The sequence below is a fragment of the Equus asinus genome, chromosome 15 (genome assembly GCF_041296235.1).
Source record: "Equus asinus isolate D_3611 breed Donkey chromosome 15, EquAss-T2T_v2, whole genome shotgun sequence".
NCBI lineage: Eukaryota > Metazoa > Chordata > Mammalia > Perissodactyla > Equidae > Equus > Equus asinus.
Window position 1 is genome coordinate 44332643 of NC_091804.1, and position 25611 is coordinate 44358253.

The following is a 25611-nucleotide window of genomic DNA, read 5'->3' on the forward strand; positions in this document are numbered from 1 at the left end:
CAGCTGGGAGAGCTGGGATTTAAGCCTGCAAGTCTGGCCAGATTCCTGTGTTGCTTCTGTGGTTCAGTGCCTCTGCCATTCACCATCCACTTGTTTCCTCTTGCAGCTGCAGGGAAATTGTCTTCCACGGCTTCAAGATGTACAGGACTAAAGTGGGCCTGAGGGACCGCCAGCAGCTCTACAAGCTGATCATTAGCCAGCTGCTCTACGACGGCTACATCAGCATTGCTAACGGCCTCATCAATGAGATCAAGCCTCAGTCTGTCTGTGCGCCCTCGGAGCAGCTCCTGCATCTCATCAAACTAGGTAGCTTGGGAGTGTAAAGTCATTGATCCCATGGCAAGGTTTTGGATGTTTTCACAGAGCTGAATTTTTCGAAATTATTTCTGTTTAGTTTTGTGTTTAGTAGGTATCAAGTACAGTATCTAGATACTGAAGGAGTAAGCAATGTCCAGATTATAAAGATTTCCAGCCGGTTCTCGCCTCAGGATCCTTATACAAATTATCTGAAGCTTGCTGTTATTGTATTATTGACCTTCAAGTCTCAGCTCAGATGTCATCTCAGAGTCCTCTTCACCTCTAAGATAACCCTACTATCTTCCCTGTAACTCTGCAGTTACTCTAAGACAACAGTGCCATTTCCTTCATAACAGAATCAGTGTCTGAAATTTCCTTTACTGTTTTGGCTTGTTTCTCACACAGTCCACACCTCCCCCAAAGAAGTCTGCAAGCTCAATAAAGAGCAGGACCTTGTCTTGCTCAGCAGTATATCCTCGAGCTTGCCTGGGTCACAGAAAGCACTCGATAAAATACAGAATTACCAAACACGTTTGTACCCTTGGACTTGGCAATGCCACTTGTGGGAATTTGTCCTGAGGAAATAAAATGAATATAACTGAAATGCCCAACAATAGGAAATTGGTTATAAATGTTCCTTTTTTTTTTTTTAAAGATTGGCACCTGAGCTAACAACTGTTGCCAACCTTTTTTTTCCCCTGCTTTTTCTTCCCCAAATCCCCCAGTACATAGTTGTATATTCTAGTTATGATATGTGGGATATGTGGGATAGTTGGGATATGTGGGATGCTGCCTCAGCATGGCCTGATGAACAGTGCCATGTCCTCACCCAGGATCCGAACCGGTGAAAGCCTGGGATGCTGAAGCGGAGCGCGCGAACTTAACCACTCAGCCACAGGCCCAGCCCCTATAAATGTTCTTATATCCATAAAATTGGATCCAACAACATGATGTAGGTGAACATTTATTATGCTGGCCAAATGTTTACTGCGTATAATTGAACAAGTAAGTTACAACATGTTGTATAGTGTGGTTTCGTTTTTCTATTTCTATTAAGAAGTGAAACAACTGTATGCATGGAGAAAGGTCCAGAAGAATTCATACCACTATGGTAACAGTAATGATCTCTGGGTGATATAATATGAGGACATGTTTATTTTTCATCTGTATTTTTCTTACACTAGTAAACATTTTTATATGATATATAAAATTAAATTTAAAATGCATATTCTTGATAAACTTGAGTCGATATAAATAACATTCTTCCAAATATGTTTCACTAGTGTTAATGCTAACAACGTATCTGACTGAATGAGCTTCAGAGCTGCTACTCACAGATCTCAGACTGAAAATATTAAAATCTAGAATGGGAAAAAATGGACAATTTAACTACAGAACTGATTTTTATTGAGTTTCTGTAGTTGTGGTTAAAGTAGAAGATTTTAGAGGCAAAAATCAGAGGAGTTGACTTGACCTGTTGGAGCCTAACTTCCACAACCCATACTGCCTTACAGTGTTATCACTGTGCATGCGCCCAGACCATTGTACATAATTTTTTCACAATATTAAGAGTCATGCAGCACCAAGAAATAGTAAGTGAACATTGGCAAACATCGTTCCCAATTTGGATCCAAAACTTTGTCTTGGCCTTTGAAAATAACATTTTTTTATGCCCTTAATTTTTACTCCTTTCAGGAATGGAAAATGATGATACTGCAGTTCAGTATGCAATTGGTCGTTCAGATACAGTTGCCCCTGGCACAGGAATTGACCTGGAATTTGATGCAGATGTCCAGACTATGTCCCCAGAGGCTTCAGAGTATGAAACATGCTATGTCACATCCCATAAAGGACCCTGCCGGGTAGCTACCTATAGTAGAGATGGACAGTTAATAGCTACTGGATCTGCTGATGCTTCCATAAAGATACTTGACACAGAAAGAATGTTGGCCAAAAGCGCCATGCCCATTGAGGTAAAAAACCCAGTAACTTCCTGTTTGCCTTTTGTTGCTCATTCTTGGCAGAATGAGAGAATAGTTTAAACAGCTTTAACTTGGCATAGTTGTAGCTTGTGTGCTTTCAGTCAAACTGATTTTACACTTTGAGCATCTCTTCTTTTCTTGTTGGTCTAGGTCATGATGAATGAGACTGCACAACAGAATATGGAAAACCACCCAGTGATTCGAACTCTTTATGACCATGTGGATGAAGTCACGTGTCTTGCTTTCCATCCAACAGAACAGATCCTTGCCTCTGGTTCAAGGGATTATACTCTTAAATTATTTGATTATTCCAAACCATCTGCAAAAAGAGCCTTCAAATACATTCAGGTTAGGAATGTTTGGAAAGGAGCTTTACGTTTTTTTCCTCAGATACGAGATATTGTATGACTGTTCTCCTTTTAAAAGTGGTTTCCGTGATCATCCTCTAAAACGAGTACAACAGCAAGGATGCACGCTGCAGATAGCACCTAGATCCATTTCTATTGGCATGTGGTTCACATGCATCACGCACCCACTTCCTCTGGCTGGTCAGGGATACTGCTGGTCACAGTTCATGTGACAAGGGTTCAGAATCCATATCACTCTTTAAAGGTTGCTGATTCCTGTTTGAAGACAAAATACAGCCAACTTCACTAAAGTACAACTTACGGGAATCAAAAAATTAGTCAGTTGAAACTATCAGGTGTTGACTAGAAAAGTGACGTTTGATGTACCCTATTTTGAATATGCAGTTCAGAAATACTAATGTTTTAGTATGGCTTCCACCTTTTAATAACTTAATTTTTTATTCAATATTTGAAGTCCTGAGACAAAGAAGATATTCTTATGTACAAGTTGTGTTTATCTTCCTTCATTAATCGTGTGTAAATGTATCATAGATTGATAATATTCCGTTTTGACTTCACCCAGTGTTCATTTGCAAATAATGTTCACTTTTATGGTTTTTGCAATAATCTCACCATTAAAGGGGCTTCTGAGTCCCTTTGGGGACACTATTTGGAGAGATTTGGAAATCTTTGTTCGAGTGATACATTGATCTATTCCAAAAAGTTCTTTGTTCCTTCTCATGCCTGTATAATATCTGATCATTGGTTTATGGATTTTTTGCATCAGCTAAATATTTTCTGCAATTCCTCTGGTTTTAATTGTTCACCCGTTGGTCACTTAATGTTAATGTCTATGTCCTAACAGGAAGCTGAAATGTTACGCTCCATTTCTTTTCATCCTTCTGGAGACTTTATACTTGTTGGGACTCAGCATCCTACTCTTCGGCTTTATGATATCAACACATTTCAATGTTTTGTCTCTTGTAATCCTCAAGATCAACACACCGATGCTATATGTTCTGTCAATTACAATCCTAGTGCCAATATGTATGTAACTGGTAGCAAGGACGGCTGCATCAAATTATGGGACGGTGTTTCAAATCGATGCATCACAACTTTTGAGAAAGCACATGACGGTGCTGAAGTCTGTTCTGCCATTTTTTCCAAAAATTCTAAATACATTCTCTCAAGTGGAAAAGACTCTGTAGCTAAACTTTGGGAAATTTCAACAGGACGCACGCTGGTCCGGTACACAGGTGAGTGAGAAATTGCTGTTGCTTACATTTCTGTAGCATTTTACAGTTTCTAGAAACTCTTTCTTAGATCTTCCCAATAGATCCACACAATAAATCTATGCGTTGAGCAAGGCAGATGTTATCCATCTTTTAGATAAGAGGAAACCAAGGCTTAAAGGTTAAATAGTTTAGCCAAAGCTATGTTTAGTAAGAGGCAAGGCTGGAAACAGAACTACAGTTTCTTAACTTTGCTCTTCTCGATACATCACAGCTTTAACTAGATCTGATTCCGTGTAAGTAACATTTGAGAACCCGGTGGTCCGTTTGTAGACCAATGGCCTGCCCTTTTGCCACAAAAAAGTGAAAGTGTCCAGAGAAAAGCCTCAGTTAGTGGATCTCAGTAAGTGTACGCAGTAAGGAAAGAGGGACTGAGAGGGAAGGTCTTGGCCCATTCCTGAGCGCACAGAGGTGGCCCCGGATGAGACCACAGTGCTCTAAACCTGGATATAAAGTGAGCCCTTCAGGGGCTGGCCCCGTGGCCGAGTGGTTAAGTTCGCGCGCTCCGCTGCAGGCGACCCAGTGTTTCATTGGTTCGGATCCTGGGCGCGGACATGGCACTCCTCGTCGGACCACGCTGGGGCAGCGTCCCACATGCCACAACTAGAAGGACCCACAACAAAGAATATACAACTATGTACAGGGGGGCTTTGGGGAGGAAAAGGAAAAAATAAAATCTTTTAAAAAAATAAAAAATAAAAAAAAATAAAGTGAGCCCTTCAGACAGAAAACCAGACTTACGTTCAGCAGAGTCTCTCAGTAATTCATGTTGGTCTCTAATTGGTAGCAGTTAGGCCTGTGAGCTCTTTTTATGATAAGATCTATTTAAATTTATCCTATCACTGGTGGTCAGTGTTCAAGTCTAGTTTTTTGGTAGTGAATCTTGTTTAAATATTGTGTCTCATTCTTCTGTCCCTTGTAGCAGCAAAGGCTGGTGTTTGGTAGAACACCTCCAGGAGCCCTCAGCTAGTTTCCTCTGTTGCGAGATGTTTATGTCATACACTGAAACCACCATGACCATAACTTCAAAACTCACAAGAAAATGACATTGTTTTAAGGGGCTTTCCTGTGGTGTTATTAAGTGAGCAATTTAAAGAAAACTGAAGGGTTGGTGACATCTGAACCACTAGGGTGCAGCATAACCTTCCTTAGATTTCTCTCATTATAACCAAAGTTGGCTCCTGCCACCGCTCTGGCTTCCCGTGTAGATGGTAAAACTGGCAAGTTTGGAAAGAGTCAATTTCATCATAATTCTTGGAGACTTTGTTGAAACGCTTACTTTTGTATGAAGCTATTTTGAAAAATATCTCTAATTACTACTATTAAAGGACTGTGCTTGTTGCAAAAAGAAGACACAGAAGTCATCAAAGTAAAAGTGGGAATGCCTTCTCCCTCTTCAGAAGTAGCAGCCACTGCTTGAGTGTGACATGTCTACAAGGGTATACACCAGACTGCTGACAGGAATTTAGTATATTTGTTTTGCTTTATGAACGCCTGTGTTGTTTTATGGTTGTATGTAGTTGGTTTTGGTGGAGAATTGAGGTTTAAATTTAAATTAAATTTTAAAATTAGATGATACTGAATTTTTATGCAAATTTCCTTTTTTCTCATTTACAGATTAATACTACTTGTGTCAGCACATTCAGATCTGTGTTTCCAGTTTGAATGTTTAGTTAGAATTCAAAGGGCTTTTAAAATAAGGAAGAGGAAAAATTATCAAGTAAACATTAGAAATTTTGATGTTAAAAATTAATTTAAAACACTATACACGAAATTTAAATGCTGGGCTAGGGGAAAAATATTCCTAACATGTATAATAGAGATACGTCAGACATTGGTCAGTGAACCCAAGGAAAGATGGATGACCAGCCTCATTATAAACCTAAGAAATGAAAATAGAAGGATTCTTGTGCTCATCAGATTTTAGGAATTTAAAAGGTTGATATTATCTAGTATTGATAAACATTTCAAGAAATCACATTTTATTATTAAGAATGCTAATTGGTAAAATATTTCTGAAGGGCAGTTTGATGTCATATCAAAAATTTAAATATATGTATTTTTGACCCACTGTGTGCACTGTTAGAAATTCAACCTAAAAAGATTCTTGGGCAAGCATGCACACGCACACATAGAAAGATGTCCATGCCAGCATTATCTGGAGGAGAGGAAAGTTAGAGACAGCATAAATGTCCACCAAGAAACATTGAATTAATTTAGGTTGTGCATCCTTTAACAGCATGCAGCCTATAAAAATACTCATAGTAACATGTGCTGAGCACTTGCACTGCAAAGCTGGATGTGCATTATACCTCATTTTAATCCTAACAATCTGTGGGTAGCTGCTGCAATTACATCCTCATGGAACAGAGGAAAAAAATTAAGGCTTGGGGGTGTTAAGTATTATTTGTCCAAGGTCACCTCACTAATAAGTGTTGAATCCAGATCTGACACCAAAGTTTGTCTTCTTATCCATGAAGTTGTGTTCCCTCTTTAGAGCTCTCCATGACATAGTGTTGAATAAAAGCGTTGTATGATGTATGCTCTGATGTGTATAAATTACAAATGAGTGTACAACACATAGAGATATTTGGAAAGGGTATTCATCCAAATATTGACTCTGGGTGTAAAATTATCAGGCAGTTTTTATTTTTTATACTTTAAATAGTACTTTAAACGTAAAACAGGTTTTTTTCATGGTCATAAAACATAAAGCTTCCTTTTGGAGAGCGGATGTTCATACATCCCAGTAATTCTATTCCTAAGAATTTAATCCTAAAGAAATAATGTGTTCTGTGCAAAGAGAGTTTATCACAGAATTACTTTCAAACTAGATGGATACAAACTAGATGCCTTGCAGGAAAAGAGTTACTAAATAAGCAATGGTGTTTCCAGACAATGGGATACTCTGCGCCTGGTGACAAATATGGAAAAGTGTATCCAACATAAAATTGGCTTAGACTGATAGACAAGACGTGTATATAATGTGGCATCCATTTTGGTTTTGTTTGTTGCGGGGGGAGTGGGGGGCGGGGCGGGATTAGTCCTGAGCTAACGTCTGCTGCGAATCCTATTCTTTTTTGCTGAGGAAGACTGGCCCTGAGCTAACATCTGTGCCCATCTTCCTCTACTTTATATGTGGGACGCCTGCCTCAGCATGGCTCAGCTAGTGGTGCCGTGTCCGCACCTGGAATGCGAACCAGCAAATCCCGGGCCGCCAAAGCGAAACGTGTAAACTTAGCCACTGCGCCACCGGGCTGGCCCCCAGTTTTGTATTGTTTTGAAAAGGTGTTTTTATGCCTAGAAGTACATCAGAACGGTAACAGAGTTGCCTTGGATGGTAGGCCCAGGAGTGATTTTCATACTTTTTTAGAGTTTCCAAAATTGCACAATAACTGTGTATTACTTCAATTTTAAAATGCTATTTTTACATCAACAGTATTAATAACAAAAGTAAAACAGTCAGAGGGTCTGAACTTGGAGAGCTAGCCAGGTGTCCAGGCCCTTAACCTCTCTGTCTCTGTGCAGGCGCTGGCTTGAGCGGGCGGCAGGTGCACCGGACGCAGGCTGTCTTCAACCACACGGAGGACTACGTGCTGCTGCCTGATGAGAGGACCATCAGTCTCTGCTGCTGGGACTCGCGGACCGCCGAGCGCCGCAACCTGCTCTCCCTGGGCCACAACAACATTGTGCGCTGCATCGTGCACTCGCCCACGAACCCCGGCTTCATGACATGCAGCGACGACTTCAGGGCACGGTTTTGGTACCGGAGATCAACCACGGACTAGAGCCACCTGGACTGAATAGGGTTCTTTTCTCGAGGGCCCGTTCCTCCTCCCCCGTGCCCCTCACCAGCTCCAGTAGTAAGTCATTGTGCCAGCTTTGGCGGCGTGCTGCCACCTCTACACCCTTCTCGGATTTGTACAAAAGAATCTTTTTTTACCTTGATGTAGAATCATGGTGGAAAAAGTGGAAACGCAGATCTGTGTGGTTGTTCTGCATTCACTGATTATTACAGTGTGATTTTCATCGGTTTTGTAAATACGGGACTTGCCGTTTCTCTTGACTCTGGATCATTTGGAGAAGGATAGAGTATTAAAGTGCTTTTCTAGATCTCGTGTGGGTCTGTCACGAGGAATTCTCATCTGGTTATTCTGTCAACTTCTGTGTCTATTCTGCGTCTTTGGTTTTTTCCTTTCAGAATACACTTTAGCAGATAAGTAGTCGTGCAGCTCTGAGAATCAAGAGTTTGTGCCATATTAAAACCATTTGAGAGAATTTATCGGTTCTCTCCTAAAGGGACATCATTCTGATAATAAAGCTCAGATCTGCAACTTTAGTGTCACATATTTTTCACTTCAATAAAATTAATGGCCGGTTTTTCCTGAGGATTTACAGGAGATGGATCTTTCACCATGTCGCCCACATCGTCCTTTCATTACCTGCAGTGCTTATCTTCGGTAAATGTATTTCTAGTAAGAGGATTACCATTTGATGGGAAGCATAATTGAAAATATATCAAATCTAATCAAAATTAGGCAAGCCCGTTGCTCCTCTCAGGTGTTGCTTATCTTCACAAATGATTAACGTCAGTTAACTTTGTTCTTGTGTCATTTTAAATCTTATTTTTCCATTCCCTTCAGCATGAACTGTAACTACTCATCGTGGACGCACAGAGCAAGTGTGTTCTCAAGATTTGTTGCAATTAACCAACTGATAAGAGATTTCCTTTTCTTGAAACTTTGTAGAAGTGACACTCTTTCTCTGGACTCAGCTCTAGCTGGGTCCGGAGAGCCCTGAACTCTTGTCACAAAGATAAACTTCGGTTTATATTTATCCCCAAATACGAATAGCTCACAATCTGGGTAGGAGTGCCTAGAAATATAATCTGGGATTATTTGATACAAGTGTTAAGTAGATTAAAGTTAAAATAATTGTTTTATGTTATAGGAAGTTTAAATTCTTCTAAAGTTTATTGCATATAAATTCTGCTTTAATCATCATCCTTGAGGATCATTTTACCTCTTTGGTCCATAAAAGCATTTTAAGCATTCTTAATGTGTTAAATCACTGGGTTTTAGTGCAGATTTCCAAAGAGCCCAATTTTTCGATCCATAGCGAGTTTAAATTTATTTTTATTTTGTATCCTGGTTCTCCAGTACTTAAACTTGGCCATCTGTGGGTGCTGCTGTGGTAAGATTAAAAGAAACCTACTAAATAGGAACAAGGATAACCAATTCTACCAAAAAAATTACCAACCAAAACTCCCTGCTTCTTTTTCTGACCTTTTTTGCTCTCAACCTTTGAAACTTTCAAGCCGAGATTTAACATTTCTGTGTTATTCTGGTCTGGCACAGAAGTCGTTCTGTGGAATGATCACACTGTACTCCTGATACAAGTTCCATCGGGTGTTTTTAACTGCATGAATCAAAATAATGTCTACTTTTTCCAGTTTTTTGGAATAGTCTCAGCAATGGGTCTCTTTACAAAATCAAGATACTTTTGTGTGTTTCCAAAATAGACTTCTTTTATTTTTATTTTTTTCTCTTAAAAATCACATTAATGTTTTGAACTGGTGTAAATAGCAGCAATACTACATGGACTTGGTGTCCACACATCACTAATGTACCACATGGCGCCCTGGCGTTGAAATGGTGAATAATATCCAGTCAGGATAAGAACTTAAATTCTATGTAAGTTTTTAAAGATAACGTGATTTCTGAAATAAACTTTTTGTATATAATGGTAATTTAAAGCTAGTTCTTTTTTTTTTGGAGCTTGCTTTGAGTGTTTCCACATTTGAACAGAAGTTCTCAAACAGCAGTTATGACGTTGGACTGGTACTTTTCACAGTTTCTTTAGTGCTTTTTGCTAGAAGTTAGATTTTTGTAACTTAATCACCTTTAGCTCTGTATCTTCATTCTACTCTCTATGAATTTAAAGACTTGAGTGTAATCCCATTTCTTTCGATCAGGGAAAATGGCCTTTTGCCTTAAACTGGTTTCCCTTAGGAAGGGTGGTGGTGGGGGAGAGGCAAGTCCAATCTGTTATTGACTTGTTGAGTAGTGAGGCGAGTCATTTCTGCTTGCGGCTACACCTTCCTTCTCTGTGATTAGGGAGCTTAATCAAAATCAGCCCCAACATGCACTTCAATCAGGAAAGCTCTTTTTTTAAAAAACATAGCGTGATAGAAAGAGATTTGGGGCAGGAGGAAGGCATTTAGTTTTAGAGGTGAGGCTTCCATTTCTGAAGAAACAGCAGCGCAGATTCTCTGAGAGCCCTTTCAGTACAGACCTGGATAGAATTTATTTGTAATCTCTAGATAGATGGCTGAGCTAGCAAGAAAGTGAGGGAATTTCCGAGAGGCAAAAACAACCAGGAAGCACAAGTCCAGAGGACTGATGGTGACAGAGCCGCTGGTTGTACTGAGGATGTTTGTCGATCCCTTGTAGCCTGATTTCTGAGCTCTGAGTCTTCACAGGGTGGCAACTTTGATCAAGATCCAGAAAGCCCAGAACCCAAAAGGTGTGCGCCCCCCCAACCCCAAGTGAACGTGACAAAAACCCTATTACGGGAGAAGAGAGAAGAAACCTGCCTGGCTGTGTAGGCTCAGGTCTGTGGGGAGGGGTCCGGGGCCGGCAGAGGGGAGGGTCTTCCCTGAGAATCCCATCCAAGCTGTTCCTCAAGCAAAGCTGGAATAACTCACACTACTTACATGGCTTGGAGAGATGCAAGCTGAGAATTTAAAGCAACTCCAGTTGGTAGTGGCCATGAGTGCCTGACAAGCCAGCACAGCTTCTCTCGGGAAGAGCACGTCTTAACTCCAGGCCTCAGCTGATCCTCCAGGTAAAGCTCTAAGAGCCATGGGTTCACTATCAAATACACGAGGGAACAGCCACGGTGGCGAGAACCAGCAGAAGCAAGAAACGTCCATTGAAGCCTGTTTCTCAGTCACCTTTTGGCAAATGTACTCCGCTTTCCGCCTGCTCGCCGTCCGGTGACTGCCTGCCTGTGCGTCATGTTCCACCCTGACTTTCCTCATTCTCCCGTCAACATTCAGCCCTTTGCTCCAGCTTTGTGCCCCATCTACACCCACAGCGTTTCGTTTTTTTCAAGTCTTGCTCTGATTCCTTTTCCCTCTCAACTTTGGGATCAAAATTTGGGCTGTTAAACTGAGTCAGCAGTAGTAATTACCGTAGCTGTAGCGCCCCAGTCCTGTATCATCCCCACATTAGGGTATTTAGATGAATTTGTTGGCAATTTATGAAATTCTACTTGGACTGTAAGAGCTCTTTTTGAGTTATCTTCAAAAGATTAAAGTCTACCGGATAATCAGATGATTTTAAAGCAGTGCTGTCTAGAACTTCCTGCCAAGCCTTTCATGTTTTGCACTTTCTAAGTCTGCTGTTCGGCTGGCCTTTGAGAAGTCAGGTATTGAGCGCCCAGGGTTTGAATGCTGCCCCTCAAGGAGTTTGATCGCTAACGTCCACATGAAAACAGTATAAAAGCATAACAAAAAGCAGTTCCATATACACAAGCAATCTGCCTCTCTGCACGTTTATTAGGGGCTGTAGAAGGCTGTAGAAGGGATCAGACTCACTAGGTTCTGAAAATCCAAAATACTGTTCTCAGGAGCATATTTGTCAAGAGAAGGGGGAAAATTACCTCATTAGACTCTCCCTAACTTGCTTCTCTTAAACTGCTGTCTCAACCTGCAGTCAGCAGGATATGACGAAAGCCACCCAATTTCCTAGAATAATCAACTCTTGCAATATTTGTACACGTAAGAGACTCATTTGCCTTTAGTAAATACGAGCGGATTGCAGGGCCTTTCATTCAGAAAGAGCACAGCAGGATCAAATACCAGACAGAAGTCAAGCCCCTCATTCACAAAATACTGCACTAGGAGGCCACGCAGGAGTGGATCCATTTAGTTTCAGGGCCAGATGCTATTACTTCAGTGTCCTAGTTTTGTTTTTCGGTTTGGATTGCTTTTCCAAACAACAGCATTGTGCATTTATTGGGACCTCAGGCCTACCCCTCGTCCTGGGCAGAGCCACGGGCAGGAGTTTGCGAGTGACGGGAATGGTCCACACTTGAGTTGGCGTGAAGTCTTTTGTTCTTTTCCAAGAAACTTGGGTTCAGATTCTGTCTTTGTCACATCACTATGTGACCTTGAGCAAATTTTTCCATCCTTTTTACTTTTTCTCAAATATATACAGAAGTCAATATTACAAGAGAAATAATGGTTGCCGGGGCCTGGGGGAGAGGGGCCTGAGGAGGGCCTGCTGATGGGTATGGGCTTGCTTTTCGCGGTGATGTTCTGAAACTAAATAGTGGTGATGGTCGCACAGCTCTGTGACTGTAATGAACACTGACTTGTACTCTTTAAAAGGGTGAATTTTGTGATATGTGAATTGTATCCTAATAAACGTGGGTTTTTTTAGTTGAATGTCAACAGTACCATGAGTCCTCATGTACCCATCACTCAGACTCCCAAATTTTCAACAAACGGCCAATCTTTTTACCGGTGCCTCTATCCACTTTCCCCTTTCTTGAATAATTTTGAAGCAAATCTCAGATTTTATCTGTAAATATTTCAGTATATGTCTCTGAGATTGTCTTTTTAAAACGCAATCATCACGCCATTACACCTAAGTATATGTATGGAAGCATCAAATTTAGGTTTCATAGATTCCCACTCTGGAAATATGAAGCTCAGCCTTAGCTCAATAGTGCTTGCATCTTCCTCATCTGAGATGCTATGTGGCCCGTGCCCACCAACACAGGAACTGGCAGAGCCCGCAGAAAGCAGGAGTGAAGAGGCACACCCAAGAAGAAAGTCCAGATTCACGTTTAACAACACAGAAATCATCTGCCATTTTGTAGTGCCCTTTGCCCTACAAATATCACCAGCTATACGCACTGCAGTAGAGCCATTGTCACGATTTGTCTTCTCTGGAAAAACTAACGGGATAAAACACTTCTGCTAGACCAGGCTGTCATTCAGAACCTCAGCCTTTATGACTCATTGCCCTTCATGTGAATCTGCTTATTTTCCTTAAATGGAACTCGTTAATTCCATTCTTTTTTTTTTTTTTTTTTTGGCATGTTCGTGGTGTGGCAGCCAGGTTCAAGCTCTGCCTCTCTACTGATCCGCCCCCGCTTGTCATATCTTGCCTTCCTGGTGAAGCCTTCCCTAAATTACTCCCCCCTTCTCCCATCTCTGTCCTCCTCTCTATGGATCTCCACTTTGAACTTGTTGCAAAGTCAGTTTGTGTTCTTTCGGTGGGGTCATTGTTCCCTGCCTCTTATCTGCTCCCAACCACAACATGTCAGTGACTTGGCCCCAGAAGTTGGCTTCCAACAATGATAACAATTTAAAATATGTATTGTCCCCGCCAGAAATAAGTCAGCTATTTCCATCGGGAAATCCTTCCTGGGGCTCAGACTTGGGGGACCTACACAAGGGATGACCAGCGGACAAGACAGTAAGCGATGCCGTCGCAGGAGGAGAGCGACAAGAGAGACAGCTTCTTGGAGATGGAACTTGAGCCAGGCTCGGGAGGATGGGTACCAATTTGTTTAAATGAAATCAAAATGCACACATGCTCAGCAGGGAGTCTGTTGTCCTGTAGGTCCTCTCTGGGCGTTGAGTCTGAATTTAGGGAAAGTAAAAAGATTTGGCAGGTCATGCTGAACTGCGTGAGCTGGTGGTATGGTTTCAAGTACAGGCAGTGAGTCGGTGAGATTTAAGAGATAATCATAATTGTATTGATGTGTGCTCAGCATAGCCCTGGTGCAGAGTCAGCACCCAGAAAATGTTCACTGTTGAATGTTGTGAGCAAAGACCAGGAGGTGGGCCTAGAGGTCAGAGCAAGAAGTCTGCACCTGAGCAGTAAAGATATGGTGGGACTAGGTCCTTTAAGGCCTTCCCCTTGACTTGTTTTTTCCTGCTCTCGCTGGGCAAGCTTTAGGGAGCAGGAAGGAAGAAATGCTGACCACTATGAGAAATTTGGCCTCATGGCCTCTAATCAGGGGAATGAGCTTGGTCTCTTTGGTGGGTGTTGTTCCCCAGTGTTTGAGAGACGAGAGTGCTGTGCATTCATACGCTGAGCTTTTCAAAGTAGGAACTTCATCCTATAAAGCAGAAGAGTGGGGGTTTTTTTCTTCTTCTGTGGTTTTACATAGCAAATGTGTGACAATCTCTACTTACAGACGAAGTGAGACGTCAGGCTTTGGAGGCGTGAGTGTGGCCTGGATTTCTCGTCTCCCCACCTTCGTCCTTTCATTTTACTCTTATCGTCTCTCCAGAAAGTCTGCCTGCTGGGAGAATCGTTTTGACAATTTCTCGTGTTGTCAGCTCCATAGAATTTACTTTCTCAGAACCAGCCAGAGGCATGCAGTGACATTGCATAATCCGCCTCTGAGCTGGAGATATCAGCCGTGGCGCTCAAAGGAGCTGTTTCACACCGCCAACATGAAAGGAGTGAGCATCACGGATGGTGCGCCCAAGGTGCGTGATGGGGGCTGTTTGAACGGGTAGGGGGTGTAGCAACCTGTCGTGGTTAAGCACAGTGACCGATTTTAGTTCTGAGTTTCTAATGAAGTCAAAGGATGAGTACTAGTAACATGGAAGTTTGAGATGGGAAAGTTTAATGTAAGTTGAAGTGTGGAAAATATATGTGCTGTAAAGCTCGTTTACCAGTTTGATTCAGAGATGGATGAAAATTGCTTTCTAGCAGAAACCAGTTTACGTGGTTGATAACAGGACCCATCCCTTTGTCTCATTCACCTTCTAACAAATTTCTCAAGCAAGATGCAAGTCTCTGCCTCGGCCCACCCTGACCTCTCCTTTCTCTGGATCCTGAAGACACTCGTGTCGCTCAGGTGTCCTGATTGATTCGGTGTTTCTTTCCAAGAGCAGGGCCCAGGCCTCGGCTTCGGTCTCCCACGCTGAGTCCACAGTGGGCATTCCCCACGCTATTTTCACCTTGACTTTTGTGTTGATATGTGTGAGTGGAGCTCGAGTCCGTGATACGAATCAAAAAGATTCACTGTTTAGAAAGTTGAAACAGCTACCAAAAACAATTTACTAGGACACGAGCAAAATGAAGCTCCAGGGTTATCTTGCTACACATTTTAAAATTCTAAGTAGAACAGAAAAAAGGAAATGAAATAATTACTAAATGGGGAGTCTGCTTATATGAATTAAACATGTTATTTATTATTGCAGTAATAATAATAGGTGTCACTAGTGGAATTTATAGCTGAGTAACCCATGATGTCTTCTCTTATATAGATTGTGTGTAAATATCTTAACTACCCTAGAATTTTGTACCCGACTACTTACTTTGAAAATTTTTAAACCATTGGAAAAATGGAAAAAAATAATTCAGCAAACCCCTACATATTCTTTACCTAGATTCACCAATTCCTAGCACTTTGTCACATTTGTGTGCATCTATTTGTATATGTTTACACACACACACTTTGTTGTTGTTATTAAATCATTTGAAAATAAATTGCAGATATAATGACACTTCACCCCTAAATATGTCAACTCATGTCTGCTAAAAATAAGGACATTCTCCTACACAACTCCAGTATCATTATCATACCCTAGAAATTTAACATTGAGTTAACAATGTCATTCTAATATGCAGCCCACATCCACATTTTCCAAAAATATCCTTTCTAGCTTTTTTGGCTCTTGTTATTTGTTTGTGTGTTTGTTTTTCCAACCCAGGATTCTTTCCAAAATCACACATTGCATTGTTTGTCAGGTCTCTGTCGTCTTTAATCTAGAGCAATCCATTACTTTTTGTTTCTTTCATACCATTGACATTTTTTCTGAATATCCTACTTTTTTTATGATCTAGACTTCTTTTTATTTATGTGCCACTTATTCTGCCTAATTTCCATAGCACTTTGCGATGTGTGATTGACGTGTATGTGTGCATATAACGTACATTTGATATTCCCAGCCTCCCCCTGAAGTCCTATTATCAGTGTTGTACAGAGAACTACAGCTGACACTTCCTGACTGTCCATCTGCCAGGCCCGGTCCTGAATGCTTGACTTGCCTTTTCTCATTACATCCTTACGACGTCTCCGTGAGGTGGAGACGTTATTCTTATCCCCGTTTGACAGATGAGGAAAGTAGGCTTCGTCGACTTGCCAAGGTCATTCACTAGCGAGTGGAATGCCAGGAGACCAACCCAGCAGACTGAGCCCAGAACCTCGGCTCTTAACCAGCTCCCTATGTTCTGACCCCTAGCCCAGGGGGAACAAACTCTCTTCAGAAAGAGCCAGGTGGTATTTTATGCTTTGTAGGCCGCCATTGATCTCTGCGGCATATTCTCCTTTGTTTTCGCCATGCTTTAAAAATATAAAATTATTCTTAACTCTTGGATTGGTTGTCTGGGTTTGGTCCACAGACCATAGTCTGTCAACCCACGTCTTAGATGAGTGACGTCTCAACTCCTACAGGCTCCTCGACTCAATAATGGCGGCACCAGGACAAGACCCACGTCTTCGACTCCTGGTCCAGAGGCAGCCTCAGTTCACGATTTCTTGGGTAGCCCTACAGAACTGTCGATGTAAGATAATATAAGATAATAGACTTTTTTAAAGGTTTTAGACAACTAGGAGCAGTCAGTGAACAACTGTGGGGCTTCTTGCTTTTTACACTTAACAGTACGTAGCACGGTTTCATTCATTTGAGCACCATTGATCTACCTCGTTATTGTTAATGCCTACATTGTTGTTTAATTGCTTTTTATTAAATGGCAACACAGTGCTTTAAGGGGTCATACCATGGAAGTGGTCCTCAGCTTTGGTGCATTGGACCTTAAAGCAACCGTCACTTTCACTCAGGGCTGCCCCGGATCACCCTTCACGCCCTGACGTCGGTCTCTGTACGTTGAACGGTGAAAGTGACCGCCCTTTCTAGCTGTTCCCTGGCGTTGCGGCTCGCCAGCCGGCCAGCAGCACCCCCACCAGGAAAGCTTTCACCTCTGGGCAGAGCAGATTTTGTGGAATTGACTGACTTTGACTAGGTTTTCCCTAATCGTTGTAAAAACAAAGAGAAAACTGAAAAGTAAACATGACGATGTTAGTGATAGGAAATGCTGGCCTCAAACAGTACGATTGCAACCAAGGTTGAAATGATCATGCATGGTGAACGTGGTAACTCTGACGTCGTGTTCATTGGCTTACTGAACTCTCGAAGACTGACTCCGCGTTCACCTCCATCCAAGAACTGCTAGAAAAGTAGGCCTAAAAGACAAGGAGATTTTTTTTTTCCCTAAAGAGCCTATGTTTTTTTTAAAAGATTTTTTATTTTTCCTTCTTCTCCCAAAGCCCCCGGTACACAGTTGTGTATTTTTAGTTGTGGGTCCTTCTAGCTGTGGCATGTGGGTCGCCACCTCAGCATGGCCTGACGAGCGGTGCCATGTCTGCGCCCAGGATCCGAACTGGCAAAACCCTGGGCCACTGAAGCCGAGCGCGCGAACTTAACCACTCAGCCACGGGGCCGGCCCCTAAAAGACAGGGAGATTTTAAGTGATTTTATTATATGTAAGTTCTTGTTTTGGATTTTTGATAGTTTCAAAAGTGCCTTACTTATGAAAATAGAGTCCACGTGTACTTTAATGATTCAGTCCCATTTGCTGCAAATTGTGTTTACTTCTGAGTACACCATTAGAGGTGATATTGAAATTAACATCTTTGTGCACAGACATCTTTGTCTCAATGGGGTCAATGTCAGGACTTGAAGGAGGGTTAATGAGTCACTCGATTTGTGAGTGGGGAGCAATTTCAGGCTTTCCTTGTACCTTTAGCAGCTCTGAGATGGCAAGCCAGACATTTTAACTCAGTCTTTGTTGAAGAAGGGTGAGTGGGATCACACGGGGTCAGGTGCAGAGAACTTACCATGGCCTGCAAGGCCCTGCCTGATCCCACTACCACTAGCCCCCCACCTCAACTCCTTCCCCTGCTCCCCCTCTGTTCCCTGCCTTATATGGCTCCTCTCTCACTGTGGCTGGATCACCTGGGTCCTCTGCCCGAGCGTCTCCAGATCTGGAGGCCTCTCTGGACCATCCTATCTAAATCATGCCCCCTTCCATGCCTACCCCCATCATTTTCATCGTCTATCTTGTCTTCAGTTATCAAGATCTGAAATTGTCTTTCCTGTTTGTTTGCCCTTGTTCATCGTCTGTCTCTCCTCTAGAAAGTCAGCTCCATGAGGGACAGACATGGACTTTCTTATTCAATGCTTCGCCTCTAGTTCCTAGAGCAGTGCTTGCACGTAGTGGGTGCTCAGTACGTGCTTTGCGGTGGTGTGTGTGAGTGATTGGGAGGGTACAGGGAGGGCAGACGGAGCCCTCGCGATACAGTCCTGCCTTGAGGATGGGAGCGGCACTTCCTCATTGTCAGATGTCTGGGAACAGAGGTCATCCCTGGTTCTCAGGTCTCTAACCTCTACCTGGCCCCACCCTGACCCACCACTCGGCCAACTCTTAAGAACCAGCCCCTCCTTCTCACGTGGTCAGTGTTGCGTTAGATCTAAGCCTTTGCAATTGAAGTCAAGGTCACAAGGACCTATGGCTTCCCTCCGACCTTGCCCAGCAACGTCATCCTTTCACCCACCTCACAAGGCAAAACAGCCCAGAAACGACACCCGGCTTGAAAACACAACTTACTGTCCATCGTTTAGCCATTCACTCAATACATAGTTAGTCGGCTCTGGGGGTTTGAGTGATCAAGACGGAGCTGAACTTCCAGTGGGGTCAGAAAGTCAGTAAGCGAGTAACGGACACAATATTTCAGGTGGTGATAAGTGCCATGAGGAAAGTGAAACCCGGTGATCTGATAGAGGTGATGGGCGGATAAGGGCCTCTCAGGAAACCTGAATGATGGGAAAAGCATTCCAGGCCGAGGGAACAGAAAATGCAGAGGTCTTGCGGTAGGAATGAATTCAGCATGGTGGGTATCCGTAAAAAGGTTAGAATGGTTGGAGCAGAGTAAAGAAGGGGAGAGAGTGGTCAGAAATGAGATCTGAGGGGTCAGCAGGGTCCTGTTCACACAGGGCCTCGCTAGCCCTGGGAGAAGTGTGAAGTGCATTCTAATTGCAAAGGAAGCCACTGGCTGAGTGAAGCCGGAGATGACACGATCCGATCTATGTTCTTAAGAGATCACTCAGGCTGCTGTGCAACAAATGAACTTTCAGTAGGAAAGAGCAGAAGCAGGAAGAGGAATTAGGAGACAAGTGCAGGTGGCTTCGTTTTCCATCTTGGATGGTGCTGTGTTCTTCCCAATGGACGCCAGAAGAATCGTTTGCTCTGTCTTTTGAAAAAACTAAAACTTTTGATGTCTGAGACTGTCAAGGGATGTGAGCAAAAAACAATAGTAAATAAAAGTGTAGATAGCTTTCCTTGAACTGCATGTGCTATATACCTTTTTTTAGAAACTGACGTTTGTTTTCCACAAACTTTATTTCCATTTTCTCTTGAGACAGCATACCTTTCATTCATTCAGCAAATACTGAGTGCCTACTGATGTGCCAGGCACTGTTCTAAATGCCACGAAGGACAAACGTGTCTAGTCTCTTTTCTCAGTATTTAATACATTGTCATTATAGTTAATAAAAAATCCATTACATTATATTATTTTTTCCCTGTTAAATAACCTTTATTCTCTTAGCATTTTATTTCCTATAGAGCTCACTTTTGTAAAACAAAAAAAAAAAAAAGCTAAACAAAACACCACTAGCACCCCGAAAGTTGAAAAAGTCTGCTACAAAGGCTATTCAAAGGAAAGTGGCCTGCATGATAATGGAATGGGGAAGCAGCCAGAGAGACACACAGTGGTCACTTTGGAACTGTGATGACTAAGGGAGGAAATGACAAGTGCCTGGAGGGGAAATAACTTCAAAGGAGGAAGGTGGGAGGCTGGTAAAAAATGATGCCCTGAGTGATATTCGAATACTCCAACATGAGTTGCAAAAAGGGGAAATAAGTATTTTAGGAACCCGTTTCCAAAGGTATTGCTCATGAACCATTTGTTTGTTAGAATAGAAGAGGCCTCTTGTGTAAACATCGTGAGAACAGAGTTAATGCCAGAATACAGGGTGTCCTCCTGTGCCTGGGGCAGCATCTCCTGGCTCTCTGCATAAAGGCTTCGCGGCCTCCTAAAACTCCTCTGGGAAAAGGATGGACACCACTGAAAAGTTCTTCAGAGGCAGGTCTGGGCTGCTCATCCGGCCACTCATTCCAGAGAGAATTTCTCCTTGAGTTTATAAGTCAGTGGGTGTATTACTCTTCTTCTTTGAACGGTTGCTTCTCCTTAGAAACAAGAGCAGCTTTTGTTTGTTACACATGTGTTACTGGCAGTCTGTCATTTGAGGGGAAGAAAAGAAATGCAGTAAGAAAGCAGTAAGGTCCCTCTCCCTTGGAGTTGTCTGCCATCTGGTTAACAAAGTAAAAAGGGCTTTGTGGGATGTTCGCCTCAGGTCAGAGTTTAAACTTGCCCCACAGTTGAGAGGGCACGAGAGTCAGTTACTAATAGCCAGCACTTCAAGTAGCTTCTCTCCTACCCGGATGTTCCCCAAAGTGAGGGGATCAACGACCGTCAGGAAACCAACAGGGCCAGTTACACACACATTCTCTCTAACCTTCCATGTGGTCCCCCAACTAAGGCTTCGATGGGTGTATCTACAGCTCGTTAGTGACAACAAAACGAGTACACCTAGTGAACTGGAATAAATTCACGCCACAGAATGAGAGAAGAAAAGGTTAAATGACAAATGGCTGTTTGCTTTCTTACACCCCTAAAAATGACCCTGGGAAAATGGAGAATTAGGTGAACGAGCATGAACTTTCACTCCTTTCTCTGTGATCCATTAAACTACTCGGGCCAGCTTTGAATTCTTCCTGATCAATCAAACGGAAAAGTCACACCCTGCAGGCACCTTGACCTCCAGCGTCCAAGATGATTTTAGATGTGGTACACAGAACATTTTTTTTACATTAGTTATGTATTTTAATGTGCATTAGAAAAAACTAAAACTAGCTCATCAAACTTGTAATTTCATAGGTAATATTGCTTAGGGAGAATGTTCATATTTTACTTTTTGTAAAAAAGTAGACAGCACATGGATATGACAGGAAGCATGCACTTAACAGACACATGAAGTTTAAGAAACACAGTCGTAGACAAAGCTTTCTCCTAGCTGGAGTTGGTATAATCGATTATGACCGATCAACACAAAACGCCTTTGTTCGTCTCCGTGTCCTTTCTCCTCCCCTTTCCCCTTCAAAGAAAGAAAGAAGGAAGGCAGGGAAAAGAAATGAGAATGGAAAAGAACCTCCCTGTTGTTTTCTTTAATCCCTCGGAGGGCTTTCATGAAGTAGGAGATAAGAGTAAGAAAAGAAGCCTTGCAAAATGCAGGGTGTTGCAGCTGTATGGACCCTGCACAGCGACCGTCCTTCCAGATGAGGATACAGAGGCCCAAGTTCTGTTACCTGCCCTCCCCCTTCCAGGCGTTTCTCACGAGTGAGGGCGGAATCCTCAGCCACCTCCCTTGGCATAACATTGCTCCCAAATCCTCTTTTTCCCAAACCAAATATCTTCCTAACTCAGGGACTTGGCTAGCAAGGAGTGAATGCGGAGGCGGGGGGGGGTTGGGGACAAGGCTATGAATAAATAGGCTGGAATAGAGTTTGGTGTAACAGGGACCAGTCTTGGGTCACATCCCAAAAAATCAATTACTAGGCCTGGAATCTCTTTACTGTTGCATCGTTTCAATCCTGGGCTTGAACTAGAGGAACTGGTTCACCTCAGCGTGAGACGTACAGTAGGTGCTGAATAGATAACTGTGAATCAATGAAGCTCTAAAAGCGCATTTTAGCAAGAATAGAGGAAGTATATTCCAACAACTTGATCTGGTCAAGACCCAAACCTATTGGAAAACCACAGTATTCCGACCTCCAGGAAGAAAAATGTTTCATTTCCATTGGGTGGTTCTGGAATTTTTCTCTGGCCACAACCTCTTCCTCAAAGTCTCTAGTAGGCAGTACTTCTGCGGCTACAGAAGTCCCTGTAAGGAGTGACTCTGTCACCCAAACCATCAGGAAGAATTCAAAGCCGGGGCGATCCGAATTCAATGCTATCATGGAGAAATCAGTTAAGGTTTGTGCTTGCTCACAGAATACACCGTCATCCAGCGTCGTTTTTAGAGGTGGCAGGAAAACAAGGAATCACTCTTTTATTTAAGTTTCTCTTTTTCTCTCATTTCCAAGTTCACTAGGTTTATTCACTTCTTTGTCCCCAGTGCCTATAGATAGACCCGCCACAATGGCTATTTGCATCAAACGGATGGGAGGGGCCCACGGGAATGTGGAGAGAATGTGTTATGTAACTGGTCCCCCGGTCCTTTCCCACGGCTGTCGGTTTCGACCCAGATCGCCTGGCCAGACAGCTGCAGAAAGAGCCCTGCTCAGGCACAAGTGTTTTAGACGGCGAATGTCCTGACATCCCCGCACAAACGGCTACAGAAGGACTTCCCTTCCGAGGCCATTTCTGCCGGGGTTTTCCAGGATGTGGAATAATCACCTTTAAAAATAATTTCTTTGAAGCATGAATGTGAGTATCTGAGTTTCTCTCTGCTGACATCCGTTTCTTGGGACTGTTTGATTGCTTGGGACTCAGAGTTCACTGTGTGAAGGGGTTATCTCCCATTTTTCCCCCTAAGTTAATGAAGGAGGTAGTCATGTCTCGCAAGTAACTAGCACAGTGGTGGAAACAATTGAAAGCTGTTTTCTGTCCCTGGTTTTGAAACGAAAAAGAGAGAATTTATATTTTGTTTAAAAAATTATATTCTATGCAGTTAAGGTTTTTTTTTAAAAGCTTAAATGTTACTTTAAATATCAAAGAAATTGGGAAAAGGGAGTTTCAGGCTTTCACTTTCAGTTAAGTGACTTCCAATCCTTTTCTGTACGTGCTGGAGCCTTTCATTCAAGAACTTTTCAACTTTTTCAAAAGGGGAGCTGAAGCAGAAGCTCAGTTATTTTTCTAGCTGATCTGGCAACATAAACCACAAAAAAGACAGCGGTTTTCCTTCAACGTCTCTCAATTAACTACTTTGCTAAGTTTTAAAAAACGGCTCCAAGAGAAACAACCCTTCTTTATGTTGTCGGATGAGGCAAGAAATGACTTAGCTGTCACCTCATTAAACAAATTCTAAATATGTCTGAGAAAGAAATGCAGATTATCGAAGCAGAGCCGTCTCAAGTTCCACAGTACCATGAGCTGATTCTCTCGTCACATTAGGCAGGACAAATCAAAGGGAAATAATTTAGCATCATTGCAAATCTCAGGCCACCTCTGGTTATGAAGTATACCGTTTTGTAAGTGACTCTCAGTTCCCTGTAACTTGTGGAATTCTTCTTTCAATATAAATGTTGCTATGGAAAGCCACCGAAATTCAGGAGGGAAAATAAAAGTTAAGGTAACAGCTGCCTTCTTGGACCACTATTTCAAAGGGAGATGATTAAAGAGGAGAGAAGAAGAAGGGATGAAGGGAAGACCGGAAAATGAGGGCGGGAAAGAGAGAAAAAACGAGTGATAGATGAGGAGAGAAGAGAAAGAGGAGGTGAGCTGGTTGTCTGGGGTTCCCATCTCGACTGCCGACCTCACGATACAACCTCACGAGGAGGGAAAGTGGCAATGGTGTTCTCAGTGCCTCCCCCAAGGTTACACGCACGCAGCACAGATTACGCAGCTATGGTGTCTGGTGACTGCTCATCCTCGTTTTTGCTGTTGGTAGCACGTCCACCCTCCCGTCTGGTCTGAGTGTTTGTGCACAGGACCCAAATCATTCTGCAGGGCCACAGCGGGGCGAGGGGGCCAGGGTGATGGGCAGGTCAGCAAGCGTCCCCCAACTGCCTGGAGACTCAAGGAATGCCTCTCTAACTTGCCCCGGGCCAAGCCAGCAACACCATTAAAGCTGCTTCCGGCCTCAAAGTCCTTGATTCTTAATGCACCTGCAGTTGGCCCCCCGTTTAATTTAAGCAGCAGGCCTTTGTTGCCTTCTCTCTGTGCCTTCATGCTGCAGCCCTGCTTTCAAGGAGCTGGGGAGAAAGAAACACACACAAAATCCTCTGGTTCTCAAAAACTGCTCAAGCACTTTCCAGCATCTTCCGTGCTGTGAATGGCATAGGTCCTCTGAAGACCGGGCAGTATGAGCTGCAGCGATGGAGGGGGTTGTCCCGGAAGTGCAGGAAGGGTTGCCCCAGATGCAAGACACCTTGGTGTGGCACACTGCTCTCAGCCAAGATTCAGATGGACTGGGAGTCAAGGTGCCCGCCCTTCTATCAAATCCCGGAGTAGAACGGGCTTGAGTGATCATGACAAGCAGGAGCTCAAGTCCCGCAGCACAGAAGTCCTTTTCTTCCAACAGAACAGAGCCCTTTTTAAAAATGAGATTTTTGTATTGGAAAAGCAAAACACGTATACATGGTTTAAAGGATTCAAACTGTTCCAGTGCACATGGACTGAAAGCATGTTTTCCTTTGATGTCAAATCTCTACAATTCCCTGGGCTCTGGTCCCCCTGGCCGGAGCAGGAGCCCCAATGACTTAGTAATCTTCCAGAAAGATGCTGCACTCGCAAAAGCAAAAACAGGGACACATCATCTCCTCTTGCTCATGTTTAGAATTTAATACTCTGTTTTGGAGGTTGTTCCATTTCAGCCCATATAAACTCCACCTCGTTCTTTTTAATGGCTGTATAGTATTCTGTTATATAAATGTATCCTTATTTACCAGTAATTACATTTAAGCTAATTCCTGAATTCCTGGTGCACAATCTAATTCTGGTATATAACTAGACAACTTAACGCGTCTGAATTAAATGTTTTTATCAGCTTAGCATCTCTCCCTCCAGAGGCACACTTTGTCATCCATTCATCTGTCAAAATGCACATGCCATCGTGTGAAGGAGTCTGTGGCTAAGCCCTATGATTTGTAGGCTGAAAGGGCCAACTCTGGAGACCAAACTGCCTGTGTTCCCATCTTGGCTCTGTTCCTTGTTCACTGAGCTACCTTAAGCTACTTACTCACCTTCTCTGTGCCTCAGCTTTCTCATCTCTTAAATGGGACATAGTAACAATACCTTCTTCATGGGGTTGTGAACACCAAGTGAGATAATCAGTGCTAATTACTAATCACCGGGCCTGGCACAGCAGTGAAAAATTGTGAGCTATTCTTATTAATGAGGCATCGACTAAACAGTAAACAACAAAATTAGCATGTGCCTGACTCATATGCATCCAGAAGATTGAAGAGGCTTTTTCGCCTCTTTGATTAATTATAGGAGAATAATATTCGCCAACACACACAATGTGTAAGAGGAAGTCTGCGTGGTTATGGGGGGTCTGTGGAGTGGGGAGCCTCCCCAGATCGTCTTTGCTGTGACTCCTTACAAACATTTCTTCTCTCCTCATCTTTCTGGAGGTTACCTCATAGAGTGTTATTACCATCAAAATCTCTCACAAAAGGAATGTCATGCAGATACTGCGTTTCTTCCTCTGAGTTATCCTGCTTCCTCTGTCTTTCTTCCCTTTTTGGAGAATGCGGGTGGGAAAATGGAGGTGGTGAGGGGATTTTTCTTATGTTCTGAGAAACGTTTCTT

At 42.8% G+C, this 25611-nt stretch overlaps 2 protein-coding genes across 8 annotated transcripts in view; both read left to right on the forward strand.

The window, feature by feature from the left end:
* Positions 1–9673, forward strand: part of CSTF1 (cleavage stimulation factor subunit 1) — a 12481-nt gene extending 2808 nt beyond the window's left edge. For 4 of the 5 annotated variants that reach the window (XM_014832120.3, XM_014832112.3, XM_014832108.3 and 1 more), the window contains exons 2-6: positions 107–306; positions 1993–2270; positions 2430–2627; positions 3492–3882; positions 7447–9673. In XM_014832120.3, the coding sequence (XP_014687606.1) occupies positions 138–306; positions 1993–2270; positions 2430–2627; positions 3492–3882; positions 7447–7706 (1296 nt within the window). In that variant the 5' untranslated portion in view covers positions 107–137 and the 3' untranslated portion in view covers positions 7707–9673. Of the gene's footprint in view, positions 1–106; positions 307–1130; positions 1303–1992; positions 2271–2429; positions 2628–3491; positions 3883–7446 lie in introns of all 5 variants that reach the window. The other variant, XM_070486160.1, reaches the window with a different exon arrangement.
* Positions 9674–13916: 4243 nt separating this feature from the next.
* CASS4 (Cas scaffold protein family member 4) overlaps positions 13917–25611 on the forward strand; it is a 38758-nt gene continuing 27063 nt past the window's right edge. The window contains exon 1 of one of the 3 annotated variants that reach the window (XM_014832071.3): positions 13917–14434. In XM_014832071.3, coding sequence (XP_014687557.3) covers positions 13925–14434 — 510 coding nt within the window. In that variant the 5' untranslated portion in view covers positions 13917–13924. Of the gene's footprint in view, positions 14435–21989; positions 22111–22424; positions 22564–25611 lie in introns of those variants that run through there. The other 2 variants (XM_070486161.1, XM_044748564.2) reach the window with 2 other exon arrangements.